The sequence below is a fragment of the Octodon degus genome, unplaced genomic scaffold (genome assembly GCF_000260255.1).
Source record: "Octodon degus isolate 3935 unplaced genomic scaffold, OctDeg1.0 scaffold00029, whole genome shotgun sequence".
NCBI lineage: Eukaryota > Metazoa > Chordata > Mammalia > Rodentia > Octodontidae > Octodon > Octodon degus.
This window is the reverse complement of record NW_004524605.1, coordinates 14,843,755-14,857,730: the sequence shown is the minus strand read 5'-3', so window position 1 is coordinate 14,857,730 and position 13,976 is coordinate 14,843,755. Positions and strand designations below refer to the sequence as shown.

At 40.7% G+C, this 13,976-nt stretch overlaps 1 protein-coding gene across 3 annotated transcripts in view; it reads left to right on the top strand.

Annotated features, from left to right (window-relative positions):
* Ebf1 (early B cell factor 1) overlaps positions 1 to 13,976 on the top strand; it is a 402,224-nt gene that overhangs the window by 287,383 nt on the left and 100,865 nt on the right. For 2 of the 3 annotated variants that reach the window (XM_004629396.2, XM_023713136.1), the window contains one exon: positions 5,644 to 5,777. In XM_004629396.2, coding sequence (XP_004629453.1) covers positions 5,644 to 5,777 — 134 coding nt within the window. The remainder of the gene's footprint in view (positions 1 to 5,643; positions 5,778 to 13,976) is intronic. The other variant, XM_012514323.2, reaches the window with a different exon arrangement.

Below are 13,976 nucleotides of genomic sequence, written 5' to 3'. Positions count from 1 at the left end.
TATATATAGTGAGCAGTTGGAGTCCTTGGCCATTTTGAAATACAAGTTAGAATCAGTGTGCCATAACTTCTTTATTTGGAGGCCAGTTAGGGTTGGGCCAGTGTGCCCACCTCCACTGCCAGTCTAGTTCTTAGCATCTCACCAACGCTGAATCTCAAAAGTGCTGGTGTGCTTCCATACGCCATGCACACCCAAAGCAGAGTGGGACCTTTGTTCCCCTTCAAAGTGGAATCTCACATTGAGATTTACAACAGGATCGGGGATTTTCTCCATTTGTACCTTTGCACAACTAATAGAATATACTCCGTCCAACAGCAACGGGGAGGGCGAGAGAGCGTATCTCTGATCAGGCTTCCGTGGCGGGACATCCACTGTCAGAAAAGCCTCACTGGGGATGAGATACGATACATGCTGAACGGGGGTCATCTACAGTCCATGGTTTCTCCAAAAAAGTGAGGTATTGATTATGGCACCTAGAGATTTCAGAGGCGAGAGCAAGAACAGCTCGGGCCCCTGCTGATAGCCATACATGCCACTAATTCACCTCGGTGGCAGGCACCTCTGAGCTCAATTAACCCTTATTCCCAAGGCCGCCCATAAACTCCGAGGTAAACATGACTCTCCTGGCCCTTGCTTTCTATCAGTGAAATAGATCATTCCTATTGGAGGTCCAGCTTATAAATTCACCTTGCTAATAAAAGCCTGCTGCTCCTGTGCATGTGTGCAGACACACAAAGCGTGTGCCATTGATCCTGTAAATCAGAAAATTTTAAAGTGCGCAGGGCATCCGTGATTTCCCCTGCCTTCTGAGGCCACCGCGAGGAAATAGAAATACTCCGGAGGTAATGCGGGTGGCAGCTAATACCTTCTAGTGCAGTTGTCTGCAGCACGCGAGTTGTTAAATATGTACTGGAGGTTGAATGATTTCTTTCTTTCTTTTTAAATTCTTCCCTCTCTTTTTCTGTCTCCCCGCAACCATTGTTCAGAAGCAAATTGGAAATCTGGTAATTAGGCCCTGACTCACAGTGTAGTATTAAAGTCCCGAGCCAAAGTTCAACACCCTGAAATGAAATTTAAACCAATTAATCTGTTAGATTTTTATCGCTTGTCCATGTTTTCTCAGCAATTCCCCCAGCACGTGGCCTTTGATCAACTCTCATACAAACGCTAAAATGTGTGCCTGCTGCTAGCAAGATGGGAATGACATTAACATGGTACTCATAAAACAATCAGAGCAGAGAAGCCCGCAAACAGGCAGGGCATAGTAATATTTAATAAAAGCGCACACATAATCTTCAGAATTAGCATTTTGTGCCTTGCAGTACCTTTGGGAGAAGAGCTTTTATTTGTGGAGTGATCATTATTATAACAAAGAGCTACCTAATAATTTCCACTTTAACTGTGCAGTGTGCCACAAGCGTTTCAGAGCCATTATGCTAAACTGGTGGGGTAATCATGTTATTGTCATAGTTTGAAGGAGGGAAAATCTCCTCTACTTTGGTGGCTGGTGAAGGGTGGGGGAGGGATTAAAGAAAAGAAGCAGGAAAAAAACCCCAACAAAACAACCAAACTTATTTTTAGTGAAATTTAGAGCCAGAAATTGGCTTATCGTCCTGTGGACAGAGTGTGAAAATTCATCCGTGAGGGAGAAAGGCTCTTTTATTAGAGCAATTAAATCAAGAATTAACTGGTGAAAAAACATACTTTTGTATTCACTAATAGCCCCTCACTCCCAATTTCATAATATTTTCTTGCAGATAGAGTTGTATTGATCATTGCATTTCTGGATTGAATTGAACCCATTTATGAGTCTTTTCACTCTCAAATTCTGTAGAATCCATACAGTGCAACTACTAAGAAATGATCTTTCTCTATCTGCCCTCTGCTTCTTTCTGGGTATCCTGCATGAAACAAAGAGAAGCCCACGGCTTCCTCAGGTGTTCTCTGAGCATCCTCAGGCAACACCTGTCCAAAGGGGAAAAGGGAAGGAGAGTTTCAGGGTCCACAAGACCACGCCACTGGTTTTGGGTAGTTTGTTGGCTTTTATAATCGATTTGCTATCAAAAGTACAACTGTTATCAATGCTCCGCTCTCATTTAATTTTTGTTGTAGTGCATTACCATATATGCTCATTGAAAAATTTATACAATGTAAATATCAATAGAGTAAAACTTGGCAGGCTTCCTTGCCTGTTCAGCCCACTCTAGTCACGTTACCTTGTCATAAGGCAGTGGACAACTGGTATACCTCCTTTCTTCCAAACCTTTTCCAGCATGCCTGTTTCACATATGACTACACACACACACACATGCATACACACATTCATACCCATGATCATTTATAGCATTTTAAAAATAAGCAGGATCACTGGGTTTTTTTTTTAGCTTATGAATTACTTTTTCACTTACTAACATACTTTGACATCCCCTCCGTCATTTCATGGAATTTTTCATCATTCTAATTTTTTCAAAATTCTTCATCTTTTCAAATATAGAAATATTATGATTTATTTAAGCACTCTCCTTTGGGGGGCACCTCCTGCTTGATTTTTGTTGTCAGTCTTGCCATGAACATGGTATGTGTAGTTCTGGCCACACTCAAAGTATTTCCTGGTCCTCTTTAGGTTCATTTGTTGCTATAGGACAAAAGTATAAAATGGCAGCTAATGAGTTAAAGCCAGCTCAGAGACATTGGATTCTTAAGCAAATACTGAATTAGCCCAACATTCAAAGATTAGGAAATTTCATGTAAAAACTATGTTCCTGGCTTCTTTTGAAAGATCAGCAGGCTAGAGAATTCTGGCCCTGCATTTGCATGGGATTGCCAAAGGCTGGAGCTGAGCTTCCCTGGCTGGCTTTCTATGGGGCCTCAATCCCCAGGGCTTTGCTAAAGCTGAGTATCAGTAGCCCTTCATCTCATGCCTGTTTGACACCCTAGGCTGCTGTGTTCATTTCCATTTCTTGTCTTGACCTATATGGGCCTGTGAATTCTTAACAACAGCTCTTGGGCACAATTCCTTTTAGCTATTGTAATATTTTTTATCTTGTGTTTTTGGCATTTTGGAGTTCTTCATTTTGGGGGATTATCTGATGCATGGTTGAATACTTGGCATCCTTGACCTCTACTCTAGCTCTTGAAAGCCAATGGCATCCTCTTGCCACTGTATGTCAATGGAAATGCCCCGTGTCCTTTATGTATTTTTCCAAGTTAGCAGCAGAGAAGGACCCCTGAGCTTCCTCTCAAGACAAATGTGAGCTAATAGACATGTGCATGTGGCACCTTGAGAACTCCTTGGAGTGTAAACTTAGATCTGCATGACTTCACTGCTCTAAGAATGGCATGTAATCTGTGCAGGAGATAGAGAAGGTATTGAAGATGGAGCAGAGCCTTCCTCCAGACAGTTAACATATAAGTGTTTGAAAGCACACACACATGCATATGAACTCACTCACACATGCACACATGCACTTCATACATCATAAACAACAAGTGAAAATAGGAGAGAGGTGTCAAGTGTAAAAGCAGGAGGTCTTGACCATGTCATCATTGAGCTCTTGCTGCAGGCAAGTGCAAGATGCACCAGCACAGCCCTTTGGCTCCCGTTGCACGATGCTAAAAAGCCTTGAGAACGTATTATTTATCTAAATAAGTACATCTGCATGCTAAAAAAATTAACAGAAACATAAATGTTAGTATGTATAATAAACATAATGACTGTTTTGCACCCAGTGTGGGTAATCATTTAATGACACCACTGTATTCTTGCTTTGATATTAGTAGCATTATCATAACCAATATTCAATGAAGCCAATATTCAGTATTTTTTAGAAGTATCCAGATAGGTAGCAATACCAATTCTGTTCCACTCAGGCAACAAGGGTATTGAATTATAAATTTTAAAAAAGAATAGTTGGGTGATACTAATAAAATGTTTTAAAGCCACTTATATTTTAAGAAATTGAATAGTTATTAAATATGATATATCTATACTATTAATTGCTTGGAATCATACATCATATTTTATCACCACTATTTCAGTATTAAACACTTTTAAAGCAAGCTTTTTTTTTTTTAAACTGGGAATTGAACTCAGGACCTTACACTTGCCAAGCAGGTGCTGTAACCCTGAGCTATATCCTTAGTCAAGAAAGCTTTTGTTTAGAAAAAAGAAAAAGTTTTGTGCCTGTGAAACACTAATTAAACCCCTATGTGTGTTAGAAATCAGACAGGAGACATTTATATTGTCTCAAATCAAGTCCTAAGCATTTACATTTCCTTGATTAATTATTTTGTTGGGGCGATAAAGTGGAAGGGAATCATTGACTGAACTTCCTTGTTTCAGTTGCAGATGCGTGCTGTGAGTTCAGCCAATATGAAATGTGTAGTTTGGATGTTTCCAAATTTCTGTATACAATTTTTAAAGATTAATTTGAATCAGAATTAGAGTTGTTCTACTTGTTTTCTGGTGACACGTGAGCAGTGGTCCCATTGGGATGGGCTCACTGTTTTCTTTCCTTCCTACAAAAGTTAAAGTGTGACACTCTGCCAAAGTTGACAAACTCATTGTTTGGCCAGTTTTTCCCCTGTTAAAATTACCTTGTGTTCTCATTGGCTTCAGTGCTTGAAAAGTCAGTCTTGAGTACTTAACGAACTTTTCACTGGGGAGAAGGGTCTCATGCCCTCTTGTTATACAATTATCTCTCTTACTCCAGACTTTGGTTTTATTGCTATTGGTAAAAGTCATCATGAAAAAAAGCAGCATGGTATTGTGGAGTCAGACACCTCAGTGGTTCCAAGGTACCCTAGAAGAGATTTCAAAGATGTAATTCAACAGTTACATTGGTACCTAGCAATTCCACTGAAAGTTTGTCATTCTCATTGGGCAAACCACTGCCAGTCTGTTTGGAATCAAAGTATTTCCCGTCTCCAAAGGCTATTTAAGACGGAAAGGGAAGAGATGAAATTTTGAAAATGTTGTCCTGGGGATTTATGCCTGGGAAACACAAGGCATAGGTCATAGGGAGCCCCGCCCCAGCAATTTAGTTACATAACTCACCCAAAGTGACCTTGTGCTCTTTGAATCTATAAAATGGGGGTCTATGACATTTATTTGAGAAAAACTGTAATGATTTTTAATAAGGAGCGCTGCTATGTTAGTGTTACAGATGGGGAGCATGGAGCGAGCACTATTGCTAGTCCAGCCTGCTCTCTTTCTTCGCTTCTCATTGGGCAGAAATGTTTATCTAAACATGTGTAAGTTTTCTTTTCAGGAGAAATGTTTAATTATGAAACAGTTTTATAAGGTTTCCAGTACATGCCCAAAAAGTCATCCAATTTTAAAGAATCATATTTCACAAATTCAATTTTACTTCTGTGTTATGTTTCATAAGATTTTAAGCTTGCTAAGGATCTGGATAAATTGTATGTGTCTTAATGGAAACAATGAAAAGAATGCTTTTAAGAACTGATGTTGCACCCTTAGGTTTGGGTCCTGAACACAGCTAGGAAACGCTGAGATCTTGAGGGACTTTCTATTCGTGAAAAGATAAAAGAATTTTTTTTTTTTTCTTTTTCTCAAGTCTCCCATCATTAAAGTTTGGTTCTAACAGCCGACTCCTTCTCTTTTTCATGTGTGTTGAAAAGCAGCTACTCCCTGTATCAAAGCCATCAGCCCGAGTGAAGGATGGACGACGGGAGGTGCTACTGTGATCATCATAGGGGACAATTTCTTTGATGGGTTACAGGTCATATTCGGTACCATGCTGGTCTGGAGTGAGGTAGGTGTTGTCTGAACATTAATATCTAATAGCTTGGTCTAGTTGAAGATACTATGCTTGCATTTCTAATAGAATGTATAGAGTTTAGTGGTGCCACCCTGAATGGGCTGGCTCGAGTCTATAGAACTTTCAGAAATTAGGAAGTGTGAATTGCGTTTACCAAGAGTCAGTCATTTCTATTGGAATGACTTCCATCCTCTGGTTCACGAGTATGAAGGAAGCTTCTATTTGGTAATTTGTCCTTGAGCCTGATATAATTTGGAGGTTTTCTTGTATACTGGGAATTGGACAGGAGATACAAAGTTACAAAATGTACAGGCAAAGCTATCCCAGCTTTAACAAGGTGTTAATCTGGGATCGAGCAGCATCATTCAGATGACAGTAGTGATCCCGGTGTGGGTGGGTCTTCACTTGCTCAATGACTTTTCACCAGAAAGTGAACACTGTAATTCACGAGGACATTTTTCATGTAAGGAATTTATAGCTCTCCAGTATCTCAGGATGTGACTGCAACCACAGGACAGGGACTATGTTCTGTTTGTCCAGCACTGTGATTATTATTTTAACGGCAATTTGACTTTTCTGGCAATCATCAGGATTCACCTGAGATCATGAAGCTGAAGCATCACCACTCTACAGGTGTCACAACAAACTTATCTTTGTTGTCTAGCCTAGGTTTCTTAGCCAGCATGCTCAGAGCCCCTTTTCTTTCACCCCACCAAAGCATAGAAAAGAAACAGCGTTAAAGCCTACAAGAGACGGTAGAACTGCCTTTATGCCACTTGCTTTTTGAGTAGTCATGTTAACAGCTAGGCTTTATTGAGACTTACAATTCGCTAGGCAGTGTTCTGAGCTCTCTGCATACATTATGTCACTCTTCCCTCTATACTACTAAGTAAATATTCTGAGATGTATATTCTTCTGATGAGGCTTTCAGGACTTAGAAATAGTTACATAACTAGAAAGCAGCCACCCAGTCTGTGGAGCACAAGAGATGTGTATGTCGTCACACACAGCATTCAGAAGCAGGACAGAAGCCAGACCTTGGATCTTCCGTTTCTACCTCTGGTTGTCCTTCCATGACATCGCAGTCCAACCTATCTGGATGCTTGTGATTTCTCTTGAGGACACCCATATAATTGAGCAGAGTTCAGACTGTGATAGTTGGGCATGTATCTCCAACTACACATCCACAGCAGAGCCTGTGCTTCTTTCTAAGCTGTTCTTGGGCACTTCTCCCTGACAGTCACTCGCTCATTCAAACCCTTGCCAGCTCGTGCTGCTGCTACCTTTATATTTCTCACTCAGGGAACAAGAGATACACACTTGGCTAGAGAATCAAAGCTCTCATGGAGCTGAATCAGAAAAGGGCTTCGCAGCCCATGCAACTGAACGTTAGTCAAGTTGGAATATGCCAGGCTAGAAAGGTGGTCCCAGCTCCTCTTGCCCACTGCCCTTAAATATTCACTGGAGTCACTGGGGTGTGAGTGAGAACTGTCACACACGTGGCCCATTGTGCTGCCAGCCTGGTGACGTCACCCTACTGTGCACCGAAGTCCTCACGAGGACCACCTGTCCCAAGTCTGGTGCGCTAGAGCCTCATGTCTTTCTATCGCTCTTTCTGTTGCTTTTCATAGAAGTCGGAAGAAGGTGATAATAAATCTAAAATACGTTCCCCTCTTCTTGTCATCAGAGTGAGGCTGCAGTGGAGTCAGAAAGGGCAGTTTGTCTCAGTGACCTTCTGTGGAGAGGGCGGGTTCTTCTGAGCTTCATAGAAGAGCTGTTCCCACCTTGGCCTAAGTGGACTGCACTGGCTGTGAAAAAGGGGCGCAGCGAGAGATCACCAGCTTGCTTCTCTGTCTCGTCACTATCCTTGGCGAGGCCCCCACTTCATTTCCCAAACGTGTTGCTCATTAAAGGGGCATTAACTTAGATTTATTCAAATTGCTTTCAATTTTTCCATATGGAAAAACTGATAGAAATTGTGGGGAGGAAAACGTGCCAGAGCAATGCTACTGTCCTGCTCCCTGTCCAGCCCCTGGCTGTGAGTGCTCAGAGCCCCTCTCCATCTTTCCCCCAAAGTCATGGTGGTACCCCAGGAGGTGGTGTGGGCCTCACGCTTCTTCATCCTCTCCTCCTGAACTGTCCTCAGTTGTGCCTGTGTCCTAAATTAGCTGTGACCCTGTTCTGAAGTAAACTGATTATGTAACAGTTTCCCCAAGTACTCCAGCAGCTATTCTTTTAAATTAACCAAACCCACACAGCAGTAGCAATTGGGTATCTGGATGAGGAAATTCAATGTGGGCTGTGACCCTCATGACGTTCTGAGAATCAGAATATTACACTTTGCAGAAATGCGCCTGCTTGTGTTTCTATTTCCTATGAGATAATTAGCAGCTACAATTTCCTTTCCCTCTCTGTGTAGAAAAAATTGGGTGCTGCCTAAAAACCCATTGTACAATGCTGAGAAATGGAGAAATGGCTCACATGGAGGGTAATCGTATGTAGGTACTTAGTGTGGTATTAGTTACTCTTGTTATTTTAAGTTTACATATGAATGACAGCCTCAGAAAGGTTAAGAAACTGGCATAAGGACTCACAGCCAGGCAATATTAAAGCTTGAATTGAACTACAATGTATACTTTTCAGACATAAAAGTTCTGATTTTTTAAGGGAGCAAATGCAGTTTTGAAGAGAAAGAAGAGCGACAGGAGAAAGAGAAAAGGGATAAAGGAATAGAAAACAGTGGTGCAGGCAATGGTAGTAGTAATGTTGCCTTTTGCTTATAATTACATAAGACCTTTTATTCTTGTAGGAGAAAAAATGTTTTTGAAAAATCAACTTCTCAAGGCATGTGTTAGATAGAACCAGAAGTTGATATAATGAATATTTAAAAGATGATAGCTATGGGAAAGTTCTAAGAAAATGTTTAGTTGGATTAATATTAGGTAACGTTCACTGAGCACATAGTTCTTGCTGGGCAGTACGTCAAGTGGCTGGAATGGCTCTTAGTAGCTGTGGGTGAGGTTGTTCTCATTCTGTTGATGATGAACTTGCAGTTGTTCAGCTAATACGTTGTCCAGTGGTAGAGAGAGGATTTGAGCCGTGGCTCTAGGGCTCAGCTTCTTAGTCTTTCATGATTTAAGTATGTGCCAGCTTTCACCCTTGCGTATCACCTTATCAGACCAGGGTGTTATGCCTGCCTAGTGATGCCTCATGCTGGAGTGTCCTAACAGACACTGTCACCTCCCAAGGTAAAATGTGAGAGGCACATATCAGATGAGAGAGGTAAAAGGAAGGCTCTTCGTTTTCTAGTTGTGTACAGTTTTGGTTAGGGCCACTAGTTTCTAGGATTAATTTATCCTTATGAAGTAAATGATACAAGACTCAGGTTGGGCCAAGACAGTTCATCTTTTTGGGCTTCATTTAATAGAATTAGAGCCCTACCTATCCACAGTCTTTGCCACTAACTCACATAATCCTAAGGTCCTGGGCATCTCTAAAATCCAAAACATCTAATTTCTACTTTGTTCTCCATTTCCTCATTATAGTCTAAAGCACCAGGAAGTAGGCTGTCAGGCCAGGAGAAGCAGATAAGATTTTAGATTAGCAGCTGATGCTGTTATTTGAGGTCTGTTTTTAGCTGAAGAATTTTTAAAAGAGGGAAAGAAAATGGGGCTGGCTTAATTGACCCTCTTTAGTGCTGTTCCTCTATCAACCCAATCTTTCGCAAATGAGTAATTCAGTTTAGCTCACTGATTGCCCCCTAAGGGTTGGAGAAAAGAAAGGTGGCGTCCTATGCTCCTACCATAGGACTGCCTTCGGTGAGCTCCAAAGTCTACAAGGCTTTCTTGTGACTTGGATTTGCCACCTTGGTTGTATTGTTTCTTGCGCCTTTTTTCTCTTCATTCTTTTCAAAAGTAAATTCCATTACTGATATTCTTGAGAACCTTTGCTTGCCTTACTCCAAATACTTAAATGAGAAATCTTTGTTGTGCTTTATATAGAAGTTTATGAAAACCAGTAGGGGTGATGTATGTTAATGGTTTATATGGGTTGAATTTTTTCTTAACCAGAAATGCATTTGGTTGGTTTGCTTTTCTATCCATGTGGGAGTTGGAGCAGAGAGGGGCCCCGCTACTGTTTTGTGGCGCTCATCATTATTTTAATATCTCTTTCTGAATTCCTTTAATTTCTCAATAGTGAGTACTGGCTGGTTGGCTTTCTGGTTGTCTAACACTGGGATAGGTAGCATGGGTCATTAGAGCTGGGCTTTGTGGGTTGTGATGTTTTATTTGGAAAGACAACTTGCTCCCACGAAGCAAATTAGAGTGTTGCATAATATATTTATATAATCGACTATTAAATTTGTGTGTGGTTTAAAATTCAAAGCAGGGTTCTAGATGACAGAAAGAATGGAGTAGTCAGAGAAAGACTCTTCAAAACACCATGTTCCAGTCATGTTTGGATTGCTCTCTGTGCTACATATTTTAGGTTCTCATGACCCTTTTATTTCATCATAGTAATATGTGAGAAAGTGCATACAGCTTAAGGTATTCAACCTGGCTGTAAAAATTCTACTATGTTGGGATTGGGCAGGAGCAGACAATAATACCCGAAGCAGAGATTATGGTTGCATGGGGTTGCTGTGGATGGGAGACATTCGAGAGACCTTGAGAATTATTGCAGATGGTCTAGATTTAGGCCACTCAGGCACTGGCCCTTCGTCTCCCCTTTTGCCGATGAATACTTTAGACCTCTTTGAAGTCAGTGCAGTGTTTCCTTTTATTTAGAACTTATTCCTCCAAGAGTACCCCAAAAGAAGAGAGAGGTAGTGGTGGCAGGTGGAAGCTGTTTGTTTTCTTCTACAGTTGTTCTTTCCTTTTTGTACTTACAGCATACCAATATGTATATTTGCAAAAGAATTCTCTGAGCTTCATCAAAGTGGCTTAATTAGACATCAAATCAGATTTCTTTACTGATATGTCTTCAGTCAACAATTTGTCTCTGTCTGCTTCAGATTCTAATATCTGGTATAAACCTAGAATTACATTACAGGATTGCCCTAATTCATCTTGCTGGTAGTTCTGTGGAATATTAGTCCTTAGAGCTGTTAAAAGATGTCCCTTGGGAGTTGAGGGAGGGAGCTATTTCCCAGCAAATTTGGGAAATGTTGAGTCAAACAAATTCACTATGAGTCAGTATTCAGTTTGTCCCCAAATTTTGTAAGCATAGAACACTTGTTTTCCAGGATCACCTTACAGGAAGATATATTGGTGTTGGCTCAAGTTTATTTTTGATTTTACGTTGATAATGCCAACTCATGAAATTCAATCATGAAGTGATTGGGGCTGGGATAGATGAGAGATACTGGCCTGAAATATTTGCAGAATATCATTCAGATCAGGCCAGGAATGTGTAGAGCCACTATTCTGCAATGCTGTAAGCTTTGAACCACATCTTTCTCCTATTCTGCATCTGGTTTTGATCAGCGCATACTTGGTATTAGATGCTATGTGATTTGGTGGGACAGCTATACGTAAGATTGGCAGTACCCTCAGATCAGAGCAGAGAAGCCCCAGTGTCATTGCTGTATAAACCAATTAGCCTCATGCAGGGGCGGTGTGTTGTCCTCTTCAGTCAGATGAATGTTTTTCAACTGCATTCGCAGTGAGACGGAATGAAGTCAAAGAAACTGCTAGAGAGCTGGGCGCTGGTGGTGAATGCGGATGGGTAAATTGTAGTGTGAGGAGCTGGGAAGCAATTTTGCCACTGGGTCCCCAAATTGGAAAACAAAGCTTGAATGACTTGCTTCTTTCTGTCGCAACTTTCCACGCTCACTTGCATATATGCTCAGAAGTATGGTTGCAAGCACAAAGGTGACTCTTTATGATGATTAGGAGTGAAGACTAACACACACATGCAGCCCGCTGGGGACATTCCCAGGCCTCGCTGCCCAGCTCTGACTGATGAGTCACATGGCACCGAGTCTCACGGGGCACTGAGTCATGCTCCTCTGTCACTAACTGCAGCCTTTTCTTTTGTGAGGTAGGCAGGGCCATGGAGTGGCAGTGTGACTCGCTCCAGGGGCCCTACAGCTGCTTCGTGCTGGGGCCGGAGCTCAGTGCTCCCGATGCGCAGTCTGTCCTGCTTCACTTGTACCAGCTTTTCTCATAAGTTTCCGTAATTTTTTAATGTACTTTTAGAAGTTGTCCAAATTCACCCAAATTCTAAATAGGACAGCACCGGCATTCTAATATTATACATGAGAGACAGTTCCATTAAGATAAGAAAGAAAATTAAGAAGGGGAAGGACATTATCTCAAATGTCACCTGTTCCAAACTTCATAATAAAAATATGATGAATAAAAATAGTTATGTGCATTTGTTATGTATTTTGAGGCTTACACGTAAAAATCGAATTCAAAGTGATTTGATTTGAAATAATTGATGTTTAATTTTTCCTAAATAGGTACTTTAAAGTCTATAGTTAACATGTACTTACTGCCCACCTATTATATGGAACATACGTTTTTAAAATTAATTTTATTGAGAAGCAAATAGCAATGAGACAGTTTCAAAACCGACTAGTAGGACAGTTACAATGATTAATACATTGCATTTTGTTGTCTTCATAGTGGTTATTCATAGTACAAGATGCAGACATGATATCCTGTCCACACAGTGTTAGTACAAATCTTTCTTCTCAATGAATTAAGAGAAAGTAGCTATATTGGAACATACTTTGTACAAAAGTTAAAAAATGTATTTAAATCAGATTCCCTAAACCTGGACATGCTTTGAAAAGAGGAGCTTTCAAGCCTTAGCAATGTTAGGGGGAATCTTTTCTAATGAGCTAGTATGCTTTAAAAAAAATAGGTAAAAATGGTCTAATGGCCATTTTAATATAGTTACATAGTTACAATCATGATCACTGTATCTATAGAAATTATTTTATCTGTATTTTTATTTTTATGCAATTGGTACAGGGTCTCACTATGTAGCTTGGACTCATAGTGATCCCCCTGTTTTCAGCCTTCCCAGCGCTGGGATAACAGGCATGCCACCACGCCTGGACTTGGTGGCTGGCTCAGGTGGCCGGGGTGGGGGCCTGGTGTAGCATGTGTTTGCCTAAGTAGGCAACCTCAGTTGCTGTGTTTGCCTAAGTAGGCAGCCATATTGCCAGCTATATATATATATATATATATATATATATATATATATATATATAATTTGTTTTTAATGGCCAAGGCATTTCAGATCTATCCTTATGTTGATAACTATGGGATACTCAGAGAGACTTGAAGACACTATTTTCAGTTAGTTGTTTGCAGCATGCTCAGGAGGTACATGTATGTGCTCATGATTTGAAAATAGCAGCCAGAGAAGTGTGATGCGTTTCTAATTTTAATCTGAATCAGAGACAAAACTACCTGGATGCAATCCTGTAACTTTTCTGAAGAGAATGGCTATCTGCATAGTGAGGTATTCCTTCCCTAGTGTTCTGTGCCAATCGCCAGAATGACTCCTGGGGCTCTGTCTTCCACTACAACAGTTACTGGTTTCCTCTTTCCTGCTTCTCTAGTCTGGGACTAATATGCTGCTTGGAGGCTTTGGCATCTCTCTTCTATCTCCTCACCCACTGTACTCCTTCCCCCGAAGGTGTGAGCTGGTCCTGGGTCTATAGGATGAGCTGTCTCTCTCTCCTGTCTGCCTCAAGTCATTCCTTCCCTCTGCATGCTTTTCCATCCTGCCTGTGTGCATATATCTCTTTGCTCTTTAGGATCCTATAAAATGTCTCCTTTTCCTGTGAGAGCTGAGGTATAGCATAATTTTCTCTTGTATCTTAATTCCTCCATTGCCCTATCTGTACCACATTATATTCCTTATATTATACCATTTTCTCTCAAAATATTGTGTTTTAAGGGACTGCTTTCTCCCTTTAAAGCAGAATCCGTGCTAAATTCAGCCTAATCTCTCTAATGTGTGGTAAAGCCCTTGCCCATTGGAGGCAGTGAGTTTTTGAATGACATTACTTCCCTTTTCATTCATTCATTCATACAAATGCTTATTATTAGCAACGGTTATATATTTATTTATTTATTTATTTATTTCCATAATTTTATTGAGAAATAAATAGCAATGAGACAGTTTCAAACCAAATTGGTAGGACAGTTTCAATAATTAACACATTGCATA